General features: G+C 39.9%; 1 protein-coding gene across 3 annotated transcripts; it reads left to right on the top strand.

Annotated features, from left to right (window-relative positions):
• The first annotated feature begins 1,041 nt into the window (after nt 1-1,041).
• LOC120424675 (facilitated trehalose transporter Tret1-like) lies at nt 1,042-13,210 on the top strand. 3 transcript variants are annotated; one of them, XM_039588850.2, is made up of 4 exons: nt 1,042-1,157; nt 10,382-10,519; nt 11,757-11,918; nt 11,987-13,210. In XM_039588850.2, exons 2-4 carry the CDS (start codon nt 10,399-10,401, stop codon nt 13,150-13,152), a joined length of 1,449 nt encoding a protein of 482 aa, XP_039444784.1. In that variant the 5' UTR covers nt 1,042-1,157; nt 10,382-10,398; the 3' UTR covers nt 13,153-13,210. The 3 variants fall into 3 exon arrangements, with proteins under 3 accessions (XP_039444784.1, XP_039444783.1, XP_039444782.1); XM_039588849.2 differs by lacking the exon at nt 1,042-1,157 and adding an exon at nt 3,541-3,860; XM_039588848.2 differs by lacking the exon at nt 1,042-1,157 and adding an exon at nt 10,151-10,280.
• Nucleotides 13,211-14,980: the final 1,770 nt, after the last annotated feature.

The raw sequence follows: 14,980 nt of genomic DNA, 5'->3' as shown, positions 1-14,980 counted from the left end.
CATCGCGCGTCTCCATCGGGTTCCTCTTGCCCTAATGTTGCTTCGTCCTTCACTGCAGCACCCAAGGTGAAAAATGCATGGCATCCATCAAAGTGACGCGCCCAAGAGAAATGGCGCAATCGGAAAACATCGTTGAATGCAACACAATTAAATAAACAGCGCTCCGTTTTGTAAATATAAACAGTGAAGCGGGGATGCGTTTCTCCGTGAAAACGATGACGTTGACTGAGTCGAGAGCAGTTGCAATGTACACACCAGCGTTAAACAAATGGCCGGCATCGATTTTGTAATTAGTGGCATTAGAAGCTCGCTTTAATCTTAAATGTATTTTTTTTTGTATGGAAAATTAGTCATTTGAGCCCTTATCACTCGTGACGGCTGTCTTATTTTTTTCTACTAACCTTTTGGGTCATTCTCATGTGTCACTCTATTCCGGGATTAGTTGGGATCGATCGGGGTGATAAGAGATGATATTTTCTTTATTTTTAATCTGTTCCGGCGCCTTGAAAGGGAATTTGGGTGAAACAAATTCCATTTTTTTAAACTTTAAAATTATTATAATCATAAACTTAAAAACTGCCTACAATTAGATCTTTCAGCAAAACAATTTATGAAATCCGAACAGGATTCCAACAGACTAAAAATCTCTTCTAAACTGATAAAAGCTTTAGGCATACATGATCCTGCGGGATCTTTAAGGAATATTTAAATTAAAATGTTTGCCTTTCGGCAACGGAAAAATTTTCCTACGAGGTTGTTTTGTCAAGAAGAAATGAGCTTCTGTAAGACTGTGTAGTATTTCTTATTTTTTCCACATTGCCCCATTTCCCCCTTTAAATTCAAACAAATCGTCTTTTCTAAATCTCACTTAATTAGCCGTTAACCATTAATAACGAGCAAGTGTGACGGAGATAGAGCATCCTCTATTATCAGCGCAGATAAGCCTTGAGGATGATGCCGCGGTTGAATCTGGGTCCGCGATCGGCCATTATGGCACCTCGGCACCACAGCATCAGTTTCGGTTGACAACCCAAGCCGGGAAGGCGTGGTCCAGGATCGTGAAGTGAAAGTTAAACTATAGTTTATTTTCAAGGAAATTGTAAAAGTATTGTTAAGGATACTTTGGATTTGTGTATGTTTTTCTGGAAAAAGTAAAGGTTTGTATTTTATAGCAAAAAAAAAAGCGTTTGAAGATTTTTTTTTGTAGAAACTTGTTGTCACTGAAGCAAAAAAAAAGTGAGATATATACATTGTGAACGTCACATAATGAAACAATATTTTAACCCTACAATACGGTTTTATCCCATATTCCCGAATCCCACTTTCCCGAATCCCATATCCCCGAAAATCATTTCCCCGAAAATTCCACATTCCCGAAAATCATTTCCCCGAAAGTGCCATTTCCCCGAAAATCATTTTCCCGAAATTTCCACATCCCCGAAAATCATTTTCCCGAAAATTCCATATCCCCGAAGGTCATTTACCTGAATGCCCATTTTACCGAACTGCCGTTTTCCCGAATTTACATATACCCGAATGGTTATTTCCCCGAAAGTTCCATTTTCCCGAATGATATTAACTTAGATATAAACTAAATTATTTTTTAGGGATATTTTTACAAAAGTATGACCTTAATATTAAATTCTCCTACGTGTGTTTTTAAATATGAAAAAAAAAACAAATGACCGTATTCATAAACCACGCGGAAACTTCAAGAAAGCGAGGTTTTGAGATCATCCATGTTCAATAAAAAAGATTTTTTTTTGTATCGGACAATTTTCAGCAAAGCACAATTTATATTTTGTTTTTGTCATGTTTTATTTTGTTGACCATTCTGTGCATTGTCCTGAAATTTGTTTGAATTTGGTTGCTGAGGTCCCGAGTTATAATTACAATCGTTTACGGTAGTCGGGCATGTACGTGTGTCAAACGCATTCTGATCTGAAACCTCTTTGGCCAGTTGTCTCACTTACAGCAATTTTCAGAGTGTGTCAAGTTAGCACGAGACAAAATTTTTCGGTTTTTATTGAATATCTCAAAATTGAAATCGAGTTTTGGGCAATGTGAGCTGCACAAAATGGCTTTCTTAATTCAATTTGGCCCAAAATCGACGTACGACAAGTTAGCTCGAATGCGACGAAATGAGAAAAATAGGCAAATGAATTAAGCGGCACGCAGCTATTTAGATTTGTTCATTAGAAATAAGGGAGCGTTCTTTTATTACGTAACGCAAAATTTGGGATTTGGGAGAAACTCAAGTGGAGCTGGAATAAAACGCTCGTAAAAATCTCGGAATTTTTTGAACGTTCAATTGTGGACATGATACTTCATTGATCGCCACTTCCCCGAACCCGGTCAGGCGGGTATGCCCGTTGTCCAGAACCGCGCGCGTGGTTCTGGGCAACGGGCATACCCGCCTGACCGGGTTCGGGGAAGTGGCGTTCGGGGAAATGGCCGTGGCCGTGTGGAAAATTAGGGGAAGTGGCCATTCGGGAAAATGGTTTTTAGGGGAGGTCGCCATTCGGGGATGTGGTCATTCGGGGAAATGGATTGTTCGGGGAAATGATTTTCGGGTAAATGACATTTCGGGAAAGTGTCTTTTCGGAGATGTGGCATTCGGGGAAATGTCTTTTCGGGAATGTGGGTTTCGGGGAAATGTCATAGATTCCTACAATACACATTATTTAGATTTGGCGATAAAGAAAGCACTGTGGTTGCAATTCTTGAAAACAAAAATAGAAATCACCTTTGGAGTCTAACAACAGTTTGTTAGTTGGTTTGGTTGGGTACAAATTGTATCAATAAAAAAAAACACTCATTAAATAGATAAACATATGTTTAACACCCATTCTATTACAATCAATTGCTTAAATTGTAATCCTGAACGCTTATCGCATCATCAGTTTAAGCAAAACACTCCCGCAAACAGCGTCATAATCGTTGGTAGCCTTAATGTGCCATTTCTGACGACACAATCTGCTGAACAAACGGGGAAAACGTGTGGAAAATGCATTGCTGCTAGTTTTTCATATTTTTTTTCTAGACTGCATGTGTACGAATCACAGTAAAGTGGCAAGTGTGATTGATTTTAAAAATGACTTGGGACTTTCCTGACCATTCACTACAACCCTTTTCAAATTATACCATTGCACTATATTTACAATTAAAATTTAAATGTTTTCTGAAAAAAATTATTCAAACAAGTAAGAAAGGTATGTTGTACAGATATGAATCATGTGAAACGTTTAACATTTTCTTGGTAATTTGACGCGATATAAATTTGACAAGAATTGGCTGCAACGATTTAAAGTAATCTTTATTTAAATACTTAGAATTCTGTATAGAACCACCCTCACTCCAATACTAATCGCCTCCAGCGTGTCTGTGTTTGCTCATGTTGTGAGAGAATTTGCACATTTTTTATTCCCCATTTTCATCGCCTACTGTTGACTACTACAGCTGGACACGATCCGCCGCGTGTTCTAGATCATCTCGGGTCCCCCCATTTGTCCAGGTGCCTCGTAGTGGAGCTCCCCTGGTCAGTTTGGGAGTGACCACTGGCGGCGAAGGACGTTCTTTGTTTGAATTTGTGTAAATTATGTGAAACCATACAAAGTGTTTGCGTGCGTTTGTGTTTCTTTGTTGGGCGTTCTGATAACTGCACTAAGATGTTCTGCTGACTGTTGTTCTGATAACAGACTCTCTGTGCAAGAAGTCATTGTAGTGTTTTAAATTTCTCAACTCGAAAACAAAAACAATAGAGAAAAAGCAATTGTGAAAAATATTATCAAAATCCAAACTTTTGACAGTTGAACAAAGATCTTGGATTACAGAAAAGTGTCAATCATGGATTCGCACAGGTCAGTTACTTTAATTTAAATAATCATGTTTTTTTATTGCCACTCATGCACGGACAACAAACTTCCATTTCACGCGAGGAAAGCCTATTACAGTTCAATCCCAGGTGTTCATCTTTAAAATTGCCCGCATCATTACACTTATAGAACAAGATTGCTCTTCCCTCGCGAGCCATATTGTTCCGCTCTCAGCAGGGCAGCTGCCAGTTTATCGCAAGCCATTTCCTCCCATAGAAATTTGAGCTATTTCAGAACTGCAACACGCCGGCCGATTAAGGTTGACCTTTCGCTTGCACTTAACGCGCGCGCGATTGTGTAGCATTTTGTTGCCAGTGCGCGTGCACGTGGGGTGGATTTTGACAGTTTTGCCATAATGGCGGCTGCCATAATGCTTGCACTCTAGAATGCAATGCAGACACATTGAGAGACGTATTGTGTAAAGAGAATTTCGATTTTTTACTTTTTTTTGACAGTTTGCCATAATGGCGCTTGCCATAACGAACCACCCTGCTCCTGCCGCCAGTTTGAATAAGCGCGTTTGTTAGCACTTTTTTGGCACCATTTCGATCCGTTTAGCACCTTCCACGTGCTCTCCGATTTTCGCTGAATAACGATTCATCAGGGTGGAATTTCACCAAAAGACTGACAGTTTGCGACAGTTTGCGCCATGTCGGCCATGTTGTTTTGTTTGCTGCGCACCTTTATTGGCGATAGATGCAATCAGTGTTTGTCGCATTCTTGCAGGTACGGGACATTCTGCTGCACACTGTTCTAAGGCGATGTCTCATACAAAACTATCGAACAAACAAGTCCCACATTGCTCATCACTGCTCGTGGACTCACGTGGACAGTTTTGATATTCTGTCACAGAGGCTTGATAGCGCGTATCGCGTAAATTTCCTTTGTCAAGTAGTTTGCTAGTCACAGCCGATTCGATGTAAACACATTATGCAGCTTCTTGATGACTTTTATAGCACTTGTCGCGGTAGCTGAAGCAATTGCCACCGTCGCCAGTGTTCAGGAATTTGTGTGTAAGCAAATGAAGCTATTCCTCCCCAACAACCGGCAGGCACTTGATGGAGTCCCCACATCTGGATACTGTTTAATTTTGCCGTACATCATTTCAGGAAGTGGAAAATTTTGCATCCCCCAAGGGCACTTTTCCTGTTTGACGAACCCGACCGTTCCGTTCCAAGCGTCAACGTTTCGTTTTGTGTAATTAATTCAAACTGTTTATTCGTTATTGGCGTTCAGCTCACGTTTTGCACTGCCGTTGTGGGTTTTGGACGGTGCGTGTTTGACATTGGTTTATTCGAAGGGAACCCTTGGCTTAAATCTGGAATAAAAGACTTAAAACTATTTGTCATTTTTTTAACAAGAAATATGTTTCCAATGTATATAAAAATCCATGATCAAAACTTACTGTCATTCATCACGAGACAATTTCAATTGTTCTAGGTAACACAGTATTATTAAATTTTGTAATGAAGGAGGTTTTCCGCTGTTTGCAATGGTTTTATCTATCGTCAAACATTTGATTACCGTTTAGGTTTACATTAGAATGGCCTTTTTGTCGTTGAGGCTTCGTCACTGAATTTGTGATTATTTGTTGAATAAGTTTACCATTTTCATTTAGTTTATTTAAAAAAAAGTATGTGTCTTTCCCTCGGTCTTGCCATTAAATAAAATTGTAAAAATTGAGTATACTTTTATCAAGGTATGATAGACTTAAAATTGACTTTCTTGCCAATAAATTAAATTGTAAATTTGGGTATACTTGGTATGGAATCAGCTTTAAAAAATAACCATGCGCACTTATACGATTATGGGTCTTTCCAGGTCAACTGGGTACACCTTTGGACTCGATCTTCACCTAAATTCATTTTTTTTTATTTTTGAAGGGATGTATTTCGGCAATGGTTTGGTTTAGTTTGGATATGCATTGATGCTTATGTAAAATTGTCCGAGGAACACGATGGTGATTAAAAAATAACAAATATGAGCAATTCCAGCTCAAATCAGGAATTTTTCTGGTACTTTTGTACCCGACCCTCTCCGATTTCAATGAAACTTTCAATGTTATCCTAGTCCTATATGAGTCATTTTTATGTACATGGAGCCAATAGTACTCGAAAATAACATTTGAGGAGGGCGTAAGGTATTTAAATGTTTTTATATTTTGTAATTTAAAAATCACTGTATCTCGGAGCCGTTGCGTCGTATCAAAAAGTGGTCAAAGACAAACTTGTAGGAAATTGGACGGGCTTTCTGAAAAAAATACACTGAAACAAAAATACACGCCACATCTATGATATTTTTTGATTGTTAAGTCTAAAACTGAAATTTAAAGGTGATGTCACAATTTTTTTTCGTTCAAAATTTTTGAGGAAATAGCCTAAAATGTTACTAAAAGACTGACTAAAAATGCAGGACGGTATGTCTATCCTAAAAAAATACAAAAATCATTTACTAAAACTGTTTTTTTTGAAAAGTGGTCTAAACGTCAAAATTTTTAAAAACCAGTAGTGGGGATCGATTCTACAGACAATTTTACATAAAAGTCTCCATATTGACCATTGTCCTATGTCCAACCCTTGGGAAGATACAGTGGTTTTTAAAATAAAAATGTTGAAAAAAACGGGATTTTTTGTGGTTTTTGGTAATTTCTATATGACTGACTTGGTTTTTCAGTCTCGTAAATATTTTTACTGAAAAGCTCGTCCAATTTCCCATAAATTTGCCTTATATATATATGGAATGGGTGAAAATCACGTTTTAGGCCATAAACTGCAATGAAAAAATATTGGAAGGCACTTGAGGGTTGATATTTTATTTTTAATGAATTTCTTGGACAATTTTCTATAAAGTGAAATTAGGAGAAAGTTCTTTGGTTGGAAAGTTATGAGTTACAAAAAAAAATATTTAAATAAAATCGTCAAAACCCACCGACAATTTTGGATTGAGTCTCGAGTCGATCTGGCTCGAGATCGAGCCTGAATCGATTCGAGGCTCGAGCCAAAATTTCGAAAAAAATGCGATTTTTTCGACATAAATCCGTCTGGGAGAGGCCAAAAACTTCTATTTTGGTCCAGTAAGGCGCACTAACAAATTAATACATGGACAAAAACCTATCGTTTACAGAAAATACACACCTGACAGTTTTTGTATTGATTCCATTTTTTCTAAAAAAGTGATTTTTTTTTTGGATAATGCAAGTGAGGGTGCGAGAAAGTATTTTAAATTTTTCTTGTTTAAGAAAACATTGTTTCTAAAATCATAATCTATCATTTAAGAATCAAAAACTTAAAATTCCTTGACGTTACCTCAAAATGGGACAGATTAAACCTGTAAACCCCACAGATAAACATGGGTACGCATGGTTGTTTAAAATATTTCCACAGAATATATCGAGAAATTAAAAGTGCAACATGGAGTTAAACTTTCTGTCAAGCTTCTGTGAATTTTTTCATGACAGTTGCAAAAGTTTAACTCCATGTTACCAGCTCACATCTCTCTTTTTAATTTCTCGATGTACCCGACATATTGAGAAATCAAAAAGAGAGATGTGAGCCGGTAACATGGAGTGAAACATTCAAGCTGTCGTGGAAAACTTCACAGAAACTTAACAGAAAGTTTAACTCCGTGTTGCACTTTTAATATTCCGATACTATTTTATCGAGAAATTAAAAAGAGAGATGTGAGCCGGTAAAATGGAGTGCAACTTTTGTAGCTGTCATGATAAACTTCACAGCAGCTTGACAGAAAGTTTAACTCCATGTTGCACTTTTAATTTCTCGATTGACAGGAAACTTTATAAAATTCAATTCTGTCGATTGGAGCGTGTTCAGGAAGATCAAATCTATTATACCTTGACAGAACTGAAGCGATTACTGACATCAACTTAAAAAATGACGAGTTGTGTAACTGGTTGATAGTATCAAGATCGAGGGGCGGGACAATAGTAAGAAATTAAATTATTTAATTAATTAACGGTAGGAATTAAATATATTAACGATTGTTTACGTTCAAAACAACGCCACCTCTTCTTACACTACATTGATTTGACATTTTGACACCCCGTGTGTTTGTTGTTATGTTTGGCGCAAAATTTGTGTCATCGAAGAGCGGTCGAGCAGGAAAGTACCAGCGCGGTACAGGCAAACCGGAAAAATTGCGCAGCGTCATCCAGGGCGGTAACCAGGACGTACTGGACGATATCGAAGCTGGCCCAGCCGGAAGATTTGTTGTAGAAGGCCATCGAGCGGCCCACCTGGATGCTGCGTTTGTTGAAACGGATCCTCGAATCGAATTCTTCCCACGTCATTTCCCACAGATTTCTCCGTAACACTCCCGCCAAACAGCTGGGCATGTTCAATGCGGCCTACCAGAAGTGGTTTCCCCTGATGTGTCCCTACCGTTGCAACCTCATCACCGCCGAGTCCTGGATGTTCGTTAGTCCCGTGATGACCTCCAGAAGCCAGATCATCGGTACTACCATAAGCCCGGTGGAAAAGCAATCGCCGGTTGAACGAAATGAGAAGCCGCCAACGTCGTTATTCCAGACACTCAAGAACCGGCCAACCTAACATGGTGGGACTATTATTGAAATAAATGAAACAACAAAGTTGAGATATTTTATTTTTTCAAAGCATTGTACCAAAAAGTCATCATCTAACGTAATTAAAAGTCACTCCAAGTACCTAATTAACTCGGATGATTACAATTGTCTACTCCTGAATGCTTTCGTGTCACCCGTTCTTGAACCTCCCAGCGTTAATGTGGCCATCTTCCCGCATCATTTGCCGGATGAACCATTCCAGCATCCGAACGCTAGTGCACCGCAGAGCGCCGTTTTCGTCAGAGAGCTCGTAGCTTGGCTCGTAGTGCAGATCACTTTTGCGGTTGCACAGGAGGTGCAATTTCTTTTCCACCGATGTCGAATTGTTAGAGGCATCGCTGTAGCAAGGCACCTCCAGCTGCAACGAAATCTTGCTCTCGTCCGACGTCTGATTGTTAAGCTTAAACTCTATTACTCCGTTAAGGCGCGTCCCAGGATCCGCATCGCACTTAACCAGCTACTGGAAAATGTAATCCAACTCCACCGGCTGCAACTTCCCCGTCAATGGCACGTTTAGATCGGCTTGGTCCAAAATCTCTTCAGCTTCACGGCGTCATTCTTTTTTACACGAAACCAAAACAAGCTTGACAGCGGAGTGCGCGAAAGAGACACGAAGCAAACCAAAGTTTTCAAAGCAGGTGTGGCGCTGTCAAATGTCAAACGACATGAGGAATTTAATTCCTTAATGTATTAAATACCGATAATTAATACATTAAGGCCTTTGTCACGCCCCTCGATCAAGATTTCCACTTTGTTCGATTGCGTCTAATCTTTTGCTTCATTTTTAAAAAGGTTCGTCTTTACAGGACATTATGCAGACGATATTTCCAAGTCAAAAACAAATTATCTAAAATAAAACCAAAAAGGAGAAATTTTGCTTAAACGCTATGTTTGCTCTGAAATTAAGGACCAGCATAGCTAAGGGTTAGTGGCGGGAGAGGCAAGGAAGATACACAAACCACAAGGAAGTAGGTATTCTCACATTAAGGAAGCAAAACGGTTTACTGGATGATGACACCGGGATTGAGTTGATGTATTGCGAGCTTGTTCAGAGGATTGCCGATCGAGTCTGCGAACATTTTGGATAAGCAGGCTGACGACGACGACCGATCAGTTTGAGGTTGACCGGTGTCCAGTCAGGTTGGCTAAGAAGGTTTTCCATCGAGGTTTGCAATAGCGTTTAGTGTGTAAATTGAGAAATTGTGTTTAATGGAATTGTTTTAAAAAACCAAGCGTCTCCATTAAGTTAAGCTGGTGGAATCGCATGGCACTTCGAGATTTCTTCACACTTTGTCCTCACAGTTGTCAACAACTGTGATTCAATTCAAATTTTCCAACAAGTCACTTTCCATTGGTTGATCATGAACGGCGCCTAGTCACCGAATAAACCTTTGAGCAACATTTCGATGGCGTCAAATTTTAGCTATCCCTTGGCTCAAACTGCACTTCACTTGGTTTGTCCCACACTCGAGTGTCCCCGGAATCTGGACGGCACACTTCACCTGACGCCACCGCTACCGGCTTGATTTAGACTTACTCGCTGTATTTTTCTGTCATTTATTTACAAAATCGTGAAATATTTAGTTGCGGCGATTGCCGTTCAAGATAAGGGCGGTCTCTTCTTTGCAAAGTGTGGCAACAACTGACCACTTGAGAATCTGCTAAGGGTTATTTAAAGGATCTTGGCTTTGCAAAATGCGTTAGTGGCCTTTTAGAATTGGTTCTGTTTGAATGTTACTGTTGAGGGTAGTGAATGGTTTGAAGAAATCTCATGATTATTTTTGTCTGTTTAAAATAGTTTCTAAGTGAGTTCACATTTATTTGTTTGAAAAATAAGTGAAATTGCGATATTAAATGTAAAAAAAAACTTGATTTTAACCGTTTGTGAACTGTGCAATCTCGACAGGCCATTGGTGAGAATCGATGAATCCAGCTGAGCTCAACTACCAACCTGTGGCAACGTTCGAGAACTACGAGAGCAGTCGAGCAAACTACAAGATGGAGAAAGGAGCCCCCACGCGGCAGTTTATAGCGGGTGTTGTTGGTGAGTTATTGTGTGGGGAAAGAAGTTAAAGTTCGAAAACGAAAAGAAAAATTGAAGCAAATTTTAAGACTTTTGGGTTTTAAAATAGAACTGGAACGTTTTATGGCATGGTTACAATTATGGACATTTTTATTGTCTGTGGCAAAAGTCTACAATATAAGCTGGTCGTTTTCTTGGTTCTATTCCATTCAAGTGAAGAAGTGTTTAATTCGTTTAATTCAAGTTTAAGATGATCTTATAACTATTATGGCAATGATTTTTTACTGTGTAAATGATTCGATTCTTATCATTAGAAAAAGTAGTATTATTTTCAAGTGCAAAAGCAAGAACAAAAAAGAAGTTTGCAAAAGGAAGTGATTGCGAGGTGTAGATTGGGATTGAAACTATCAGAAAATAATAAAAACTAAACAAGATAACTGTGGTGCTTTGGTTTCAAAACAAGAATCTATACGATTGACTGTACAGTCGATATTCGATTTTCCGAAGCCTCATTTACTCGATGTTTCAATTATCTGACGTTCTTTTTTATTTCTTGTTTTCAACATTAAATTTAAGTTCAACGAACCTATATTAGTCAGGGCGTTGACTGTTTCATTACCAAGTACATTATTGCAATATTTTATCATCGCCTTATTGGTCACCATCCTGAATTACAAACTCCTAGATTACTTTGCTCAACACTGGTTTGTTTATTGTTTAACTTTTGTGATTTTTAATTTGTGCATTACCATTTTTCATGTTTTCAAGGCATAATGAAACAAAATCAAAATTCAAAAACTAGATTTTTTCCATTCAAAACTTCATTCTAATTTGAATTTGAAAATTTCACTTATAAATCCCAAATAATTTTTGAATCAACGCAACGTTATTTCTACTGTGATGTCTAGTACTAGTTTTAATCTCAAGTACAACAGCAAAAATAAACACAACAAACTAGTAAAAGATAGTGGCTAGAAATTGTGGATTAGGATTAGTCCTATCGTAAACTGATACAAACCATGCAATAATTGTGCAATCTGCTAGAAATGAAAAAAAAGGTAAAACACATCTGTAGTTTGTTGTAAAATAAAGATGCATTTGAATTATTGTACAATAAAAAAGTTAAATTTAAGAATATTATGTTTATGATTTTTGTAAATACCATGAATAGAAAATTCAGTGATGTCTGAAAATATTGGAAATCCTTTAAAATAATCAGCTATTGTTGCCATCATAACTAATTCCATACATTTTCCAGTCAACCTCGCCTCGGTGGCCCTCGGAACATGCTTGGGATGGACATCCCCCATGGGTCCCGTTTACTCGTCCAACGACACCAGTGTCAATCCTTTGGACGTAATTCCCGACACCGGCGAAAAGTCCTGGATCGGATCCCTGGTGGCTATGGGAGCGCTAATCGGTACGATTCACCATTGAAGTTTGTTTTGAATGATTTTTGCTATTCATAATCTTTTTTTTTCTTTCCAGCTCCCTTCATCGCTGGTCCATGCGCTGAAAAGTTTGGCCGCAAGCTAACCCTTCTGGGCAGTTCGGCGTTTTTCGTCGTGAGTTGGGTGCTGCTGTTGACCACATCGACCGTTGGTCAGCTGCTCGCCGCCCGGTTGATCCAGGGTTTCGGAGTCGGCTTTGTCATGACCGTCCAGACTATGTACATTGGAGAGATCGCCAGCAATGAGTACCGGGGGGCACTCGGATCGCTGATGCAGCTCTGCATCGTCAGTGGAATCCTGTACGTGTACGCCATAGGTCCGTACGTGAGTTGGGCAGCGTTGCAGTGGGCTTGCTTGGCTCTGCCGGTCATTTTTGCCGGGGCGTTCTTCTTCATGCCGGAAACCCCCACGTATTACCTGACCAAGAGTCGTCGCGATGATGCCATTGCTTCACTTCAGTGGTTGCGTGGTAAAACGGCCGAAGGTGTGCAGAAAGAGCTGGAGGAAACATCGGCGTCGGTTGATGAAGCCATGAAGAACAAAGCGGGTGTTATGGATCTTTTCAAGACCAAAGGAACCACAAAGGCGTTGATCATTTGCGCGGGCTTGATCAGCTTCCAGCAGCTGTCCGGAATCAACGTGATCCTGTTCTACAGTCAGACTATCTTTGCCAAAACCGGAAGCACCATGTCTCCGGCCATTTCGACAATCCTGGTCGGCATCGTTCAGGTTTTGGCAAGTGGCGCTACCCCACTAATTGTTGACCGGCTGGGTCGCAAGCCGATCTTGTTGGTATCCGCAGGCGGAATGTGCTTGGCTCATGCAACCATGGGATTGTATTTTTACATGGACTACATAAAGTCGGACTCGGTTGAAAGTATCAGCTGGTTGCCAATTTTCTCGCTGATCTTCTTTGTGACGGTGTACTGCATTGGATTTGGACCACTTCCGTGGGCTGTCCTAGGTGAAATGTTTCCGGCCAATGTCAAGTCCGTTGCTTCGTCTATCGTGGCGTCGACCTGTTGGGTTTTGGGCTTTTTGGTGCTGCAGTTCTTCTCGACGCTGGACGAGGCTGTTGGATCGCACTGGTCCTTCTGGATTTTTGGTATCATGTGTGCTATAGCGTTTGCCTTCACCCTGACTCAGGTCATGGAGACCAAGGGAATGAGCTTGAACGAGATCCAGGAAGCGCTCAATAGATAAAATGGAATCGTTTTGTGGGCCATGTTGAGAGTGTAAATGTTTGTGCTTTACTGTTAAACAAAGAAGGGTGTTTTTATTAGTTACAGTAAATTAATTCCTCAAATTGTAAAAATCGATATATGTTTTTGATAATTAAGATTTTATCACGCCGTTAATCGCTAGATAGGGAACCAAAGTTGTTGTGTTACTGTGGTCAATAAAAAAGATTAAAAAAAACGGGTTTGTTCTATTTCTGTCTCTCTTTCTCTCTGATGCAACTGATTCAATTGGCGCATTGACCTTTATCAAACATGTTCTGAATAAATTTGACACGAATGACACGAGTTTTGCTCCATCCGATTCAAAATTTTATCAGCAATTTTCTTTCTAGAATCATTTATAAATAACTAAACTAGTCAGTCGCGTTGATCATAGCCGTTCATCGTCGACCGATATAGACGACAAAACGAAAAGAAACGCAAAAAAAAATTTTTTTTCAAAGCTCGTGATGTTCATAGGGAAACCCCTCATGTTTATATATCAAAATTTTTTCTGCTCTACAACTTTGTAGAACTTTGGTACACTCAACCCCCGGTCGTTGGTCACTTCTTCGTTTGACACTCTGTTAGTTTCTACCCCGTTGGTTGGTCAAAGTAAAACTAAAAAGTGACGAACTATCACTTTTTACACGGCGCTCACGCACACTATCAAAACAATCGTTTGGTAGTGTGTGTAAAATCCGTTTAAAAGGGGTGTTGTTGGGACCTTTTACCTTCCTCTTCGATAGCTAGTAGTGCGAAGGGCCCAGCACGAGTTGATTTATTCGTGACCTGCAAGTCTGCCTCGCCAGCCTCGTCCAAGCTACCATCGATGACCTCATACCAGCGGCGACCTTGGGTTTTTGAAGACGGCAAGTCTTCTCCGACGTCCGGAATCCAATCCGAGTTGATTTGTCACCGTTTAAACCAAATAAAACCACCAAGATGTAAGTTAAACGCGACTTAAACTACATACGTTTATTCTAAGTCAAAAGTTACAAGTAAAATAACCGAGTACGCGGTCGCACCGCGACCTTCCCCGAAGGGAGCCAATTTGGAATAATCTTGTTTGTGAGATACAATCTAAGCCTGCCCTATCGAGCCAAGAGTGAAGAAGGAGATGTAGAAAGGAATCGAAAATAGCCCAATATCACAAGTAATGACGTCATCACCAAATTGCTCTGGGCAAGACCTAGCAAAACCTAGTTCACACTGTTCTTCTCTCGTAGATGTGCTCGATCATTACAGACGGTTTCAGATGAGTGCCAGGGTTGTAGTTATGGGCTCTGCCAGTCTCAAACATTCTCACCCACCCAGAAATTCCTCGAATTTATGAACAAACCAAAAATCTCTCAAAGGGAATTGGGATTTTGGATGAAAGAATGGCTATCCTAATCAATTAATAAAAAGCAAATTTGAGCGCTCAGCTCACCCACCATGAAAGATCCAGCTAATAGATGTTCACATCGTTATTGTTTAAAGTTCGATCCTTGGTTGCTGAAACTTGAGTTGATCCCTGGTTCTGCAATCCTTCCAGCAGTCCTCTTCACCGAACTTGTTTTCCTGGTAGATTGTTGCTGAGTGATCTGAGTCAGCTTCTCCCAGCAGTGACTTTTACCGTCCGGTCCACTTGAGTTGACTTGAGTCCTGAAAATGTATGCTCTCCTGTCCTTGGAATACCTGACCAAATTCCCTTGAATGGTCATGACCTTGTTCCGTTCATAGTTATCGGATGTTGGAGTGGAGTTCCGCAAAGCTTCAACCTATACGACCGTGCTTGGCTTGGTCGTAAGTCTATCCTGACCTTGGGA

This window comes from Culex pipiens, chromosome 1 (assembly GCF_016801865.2).
Source record: "Culex pipiens pallens isolate TS chromosome 1, TS_CPP_V2, whole genome shotgun sequence".
Classification (NCBI taxonomy): Eukaryota; Metazoa; Arthropoda; class Insecta; order Diptera; family Culicidae; genus Culex; species Culex pipiens.
This window is presented reverse-complemented; position numbering and strand designations above follow the sequence as displayed.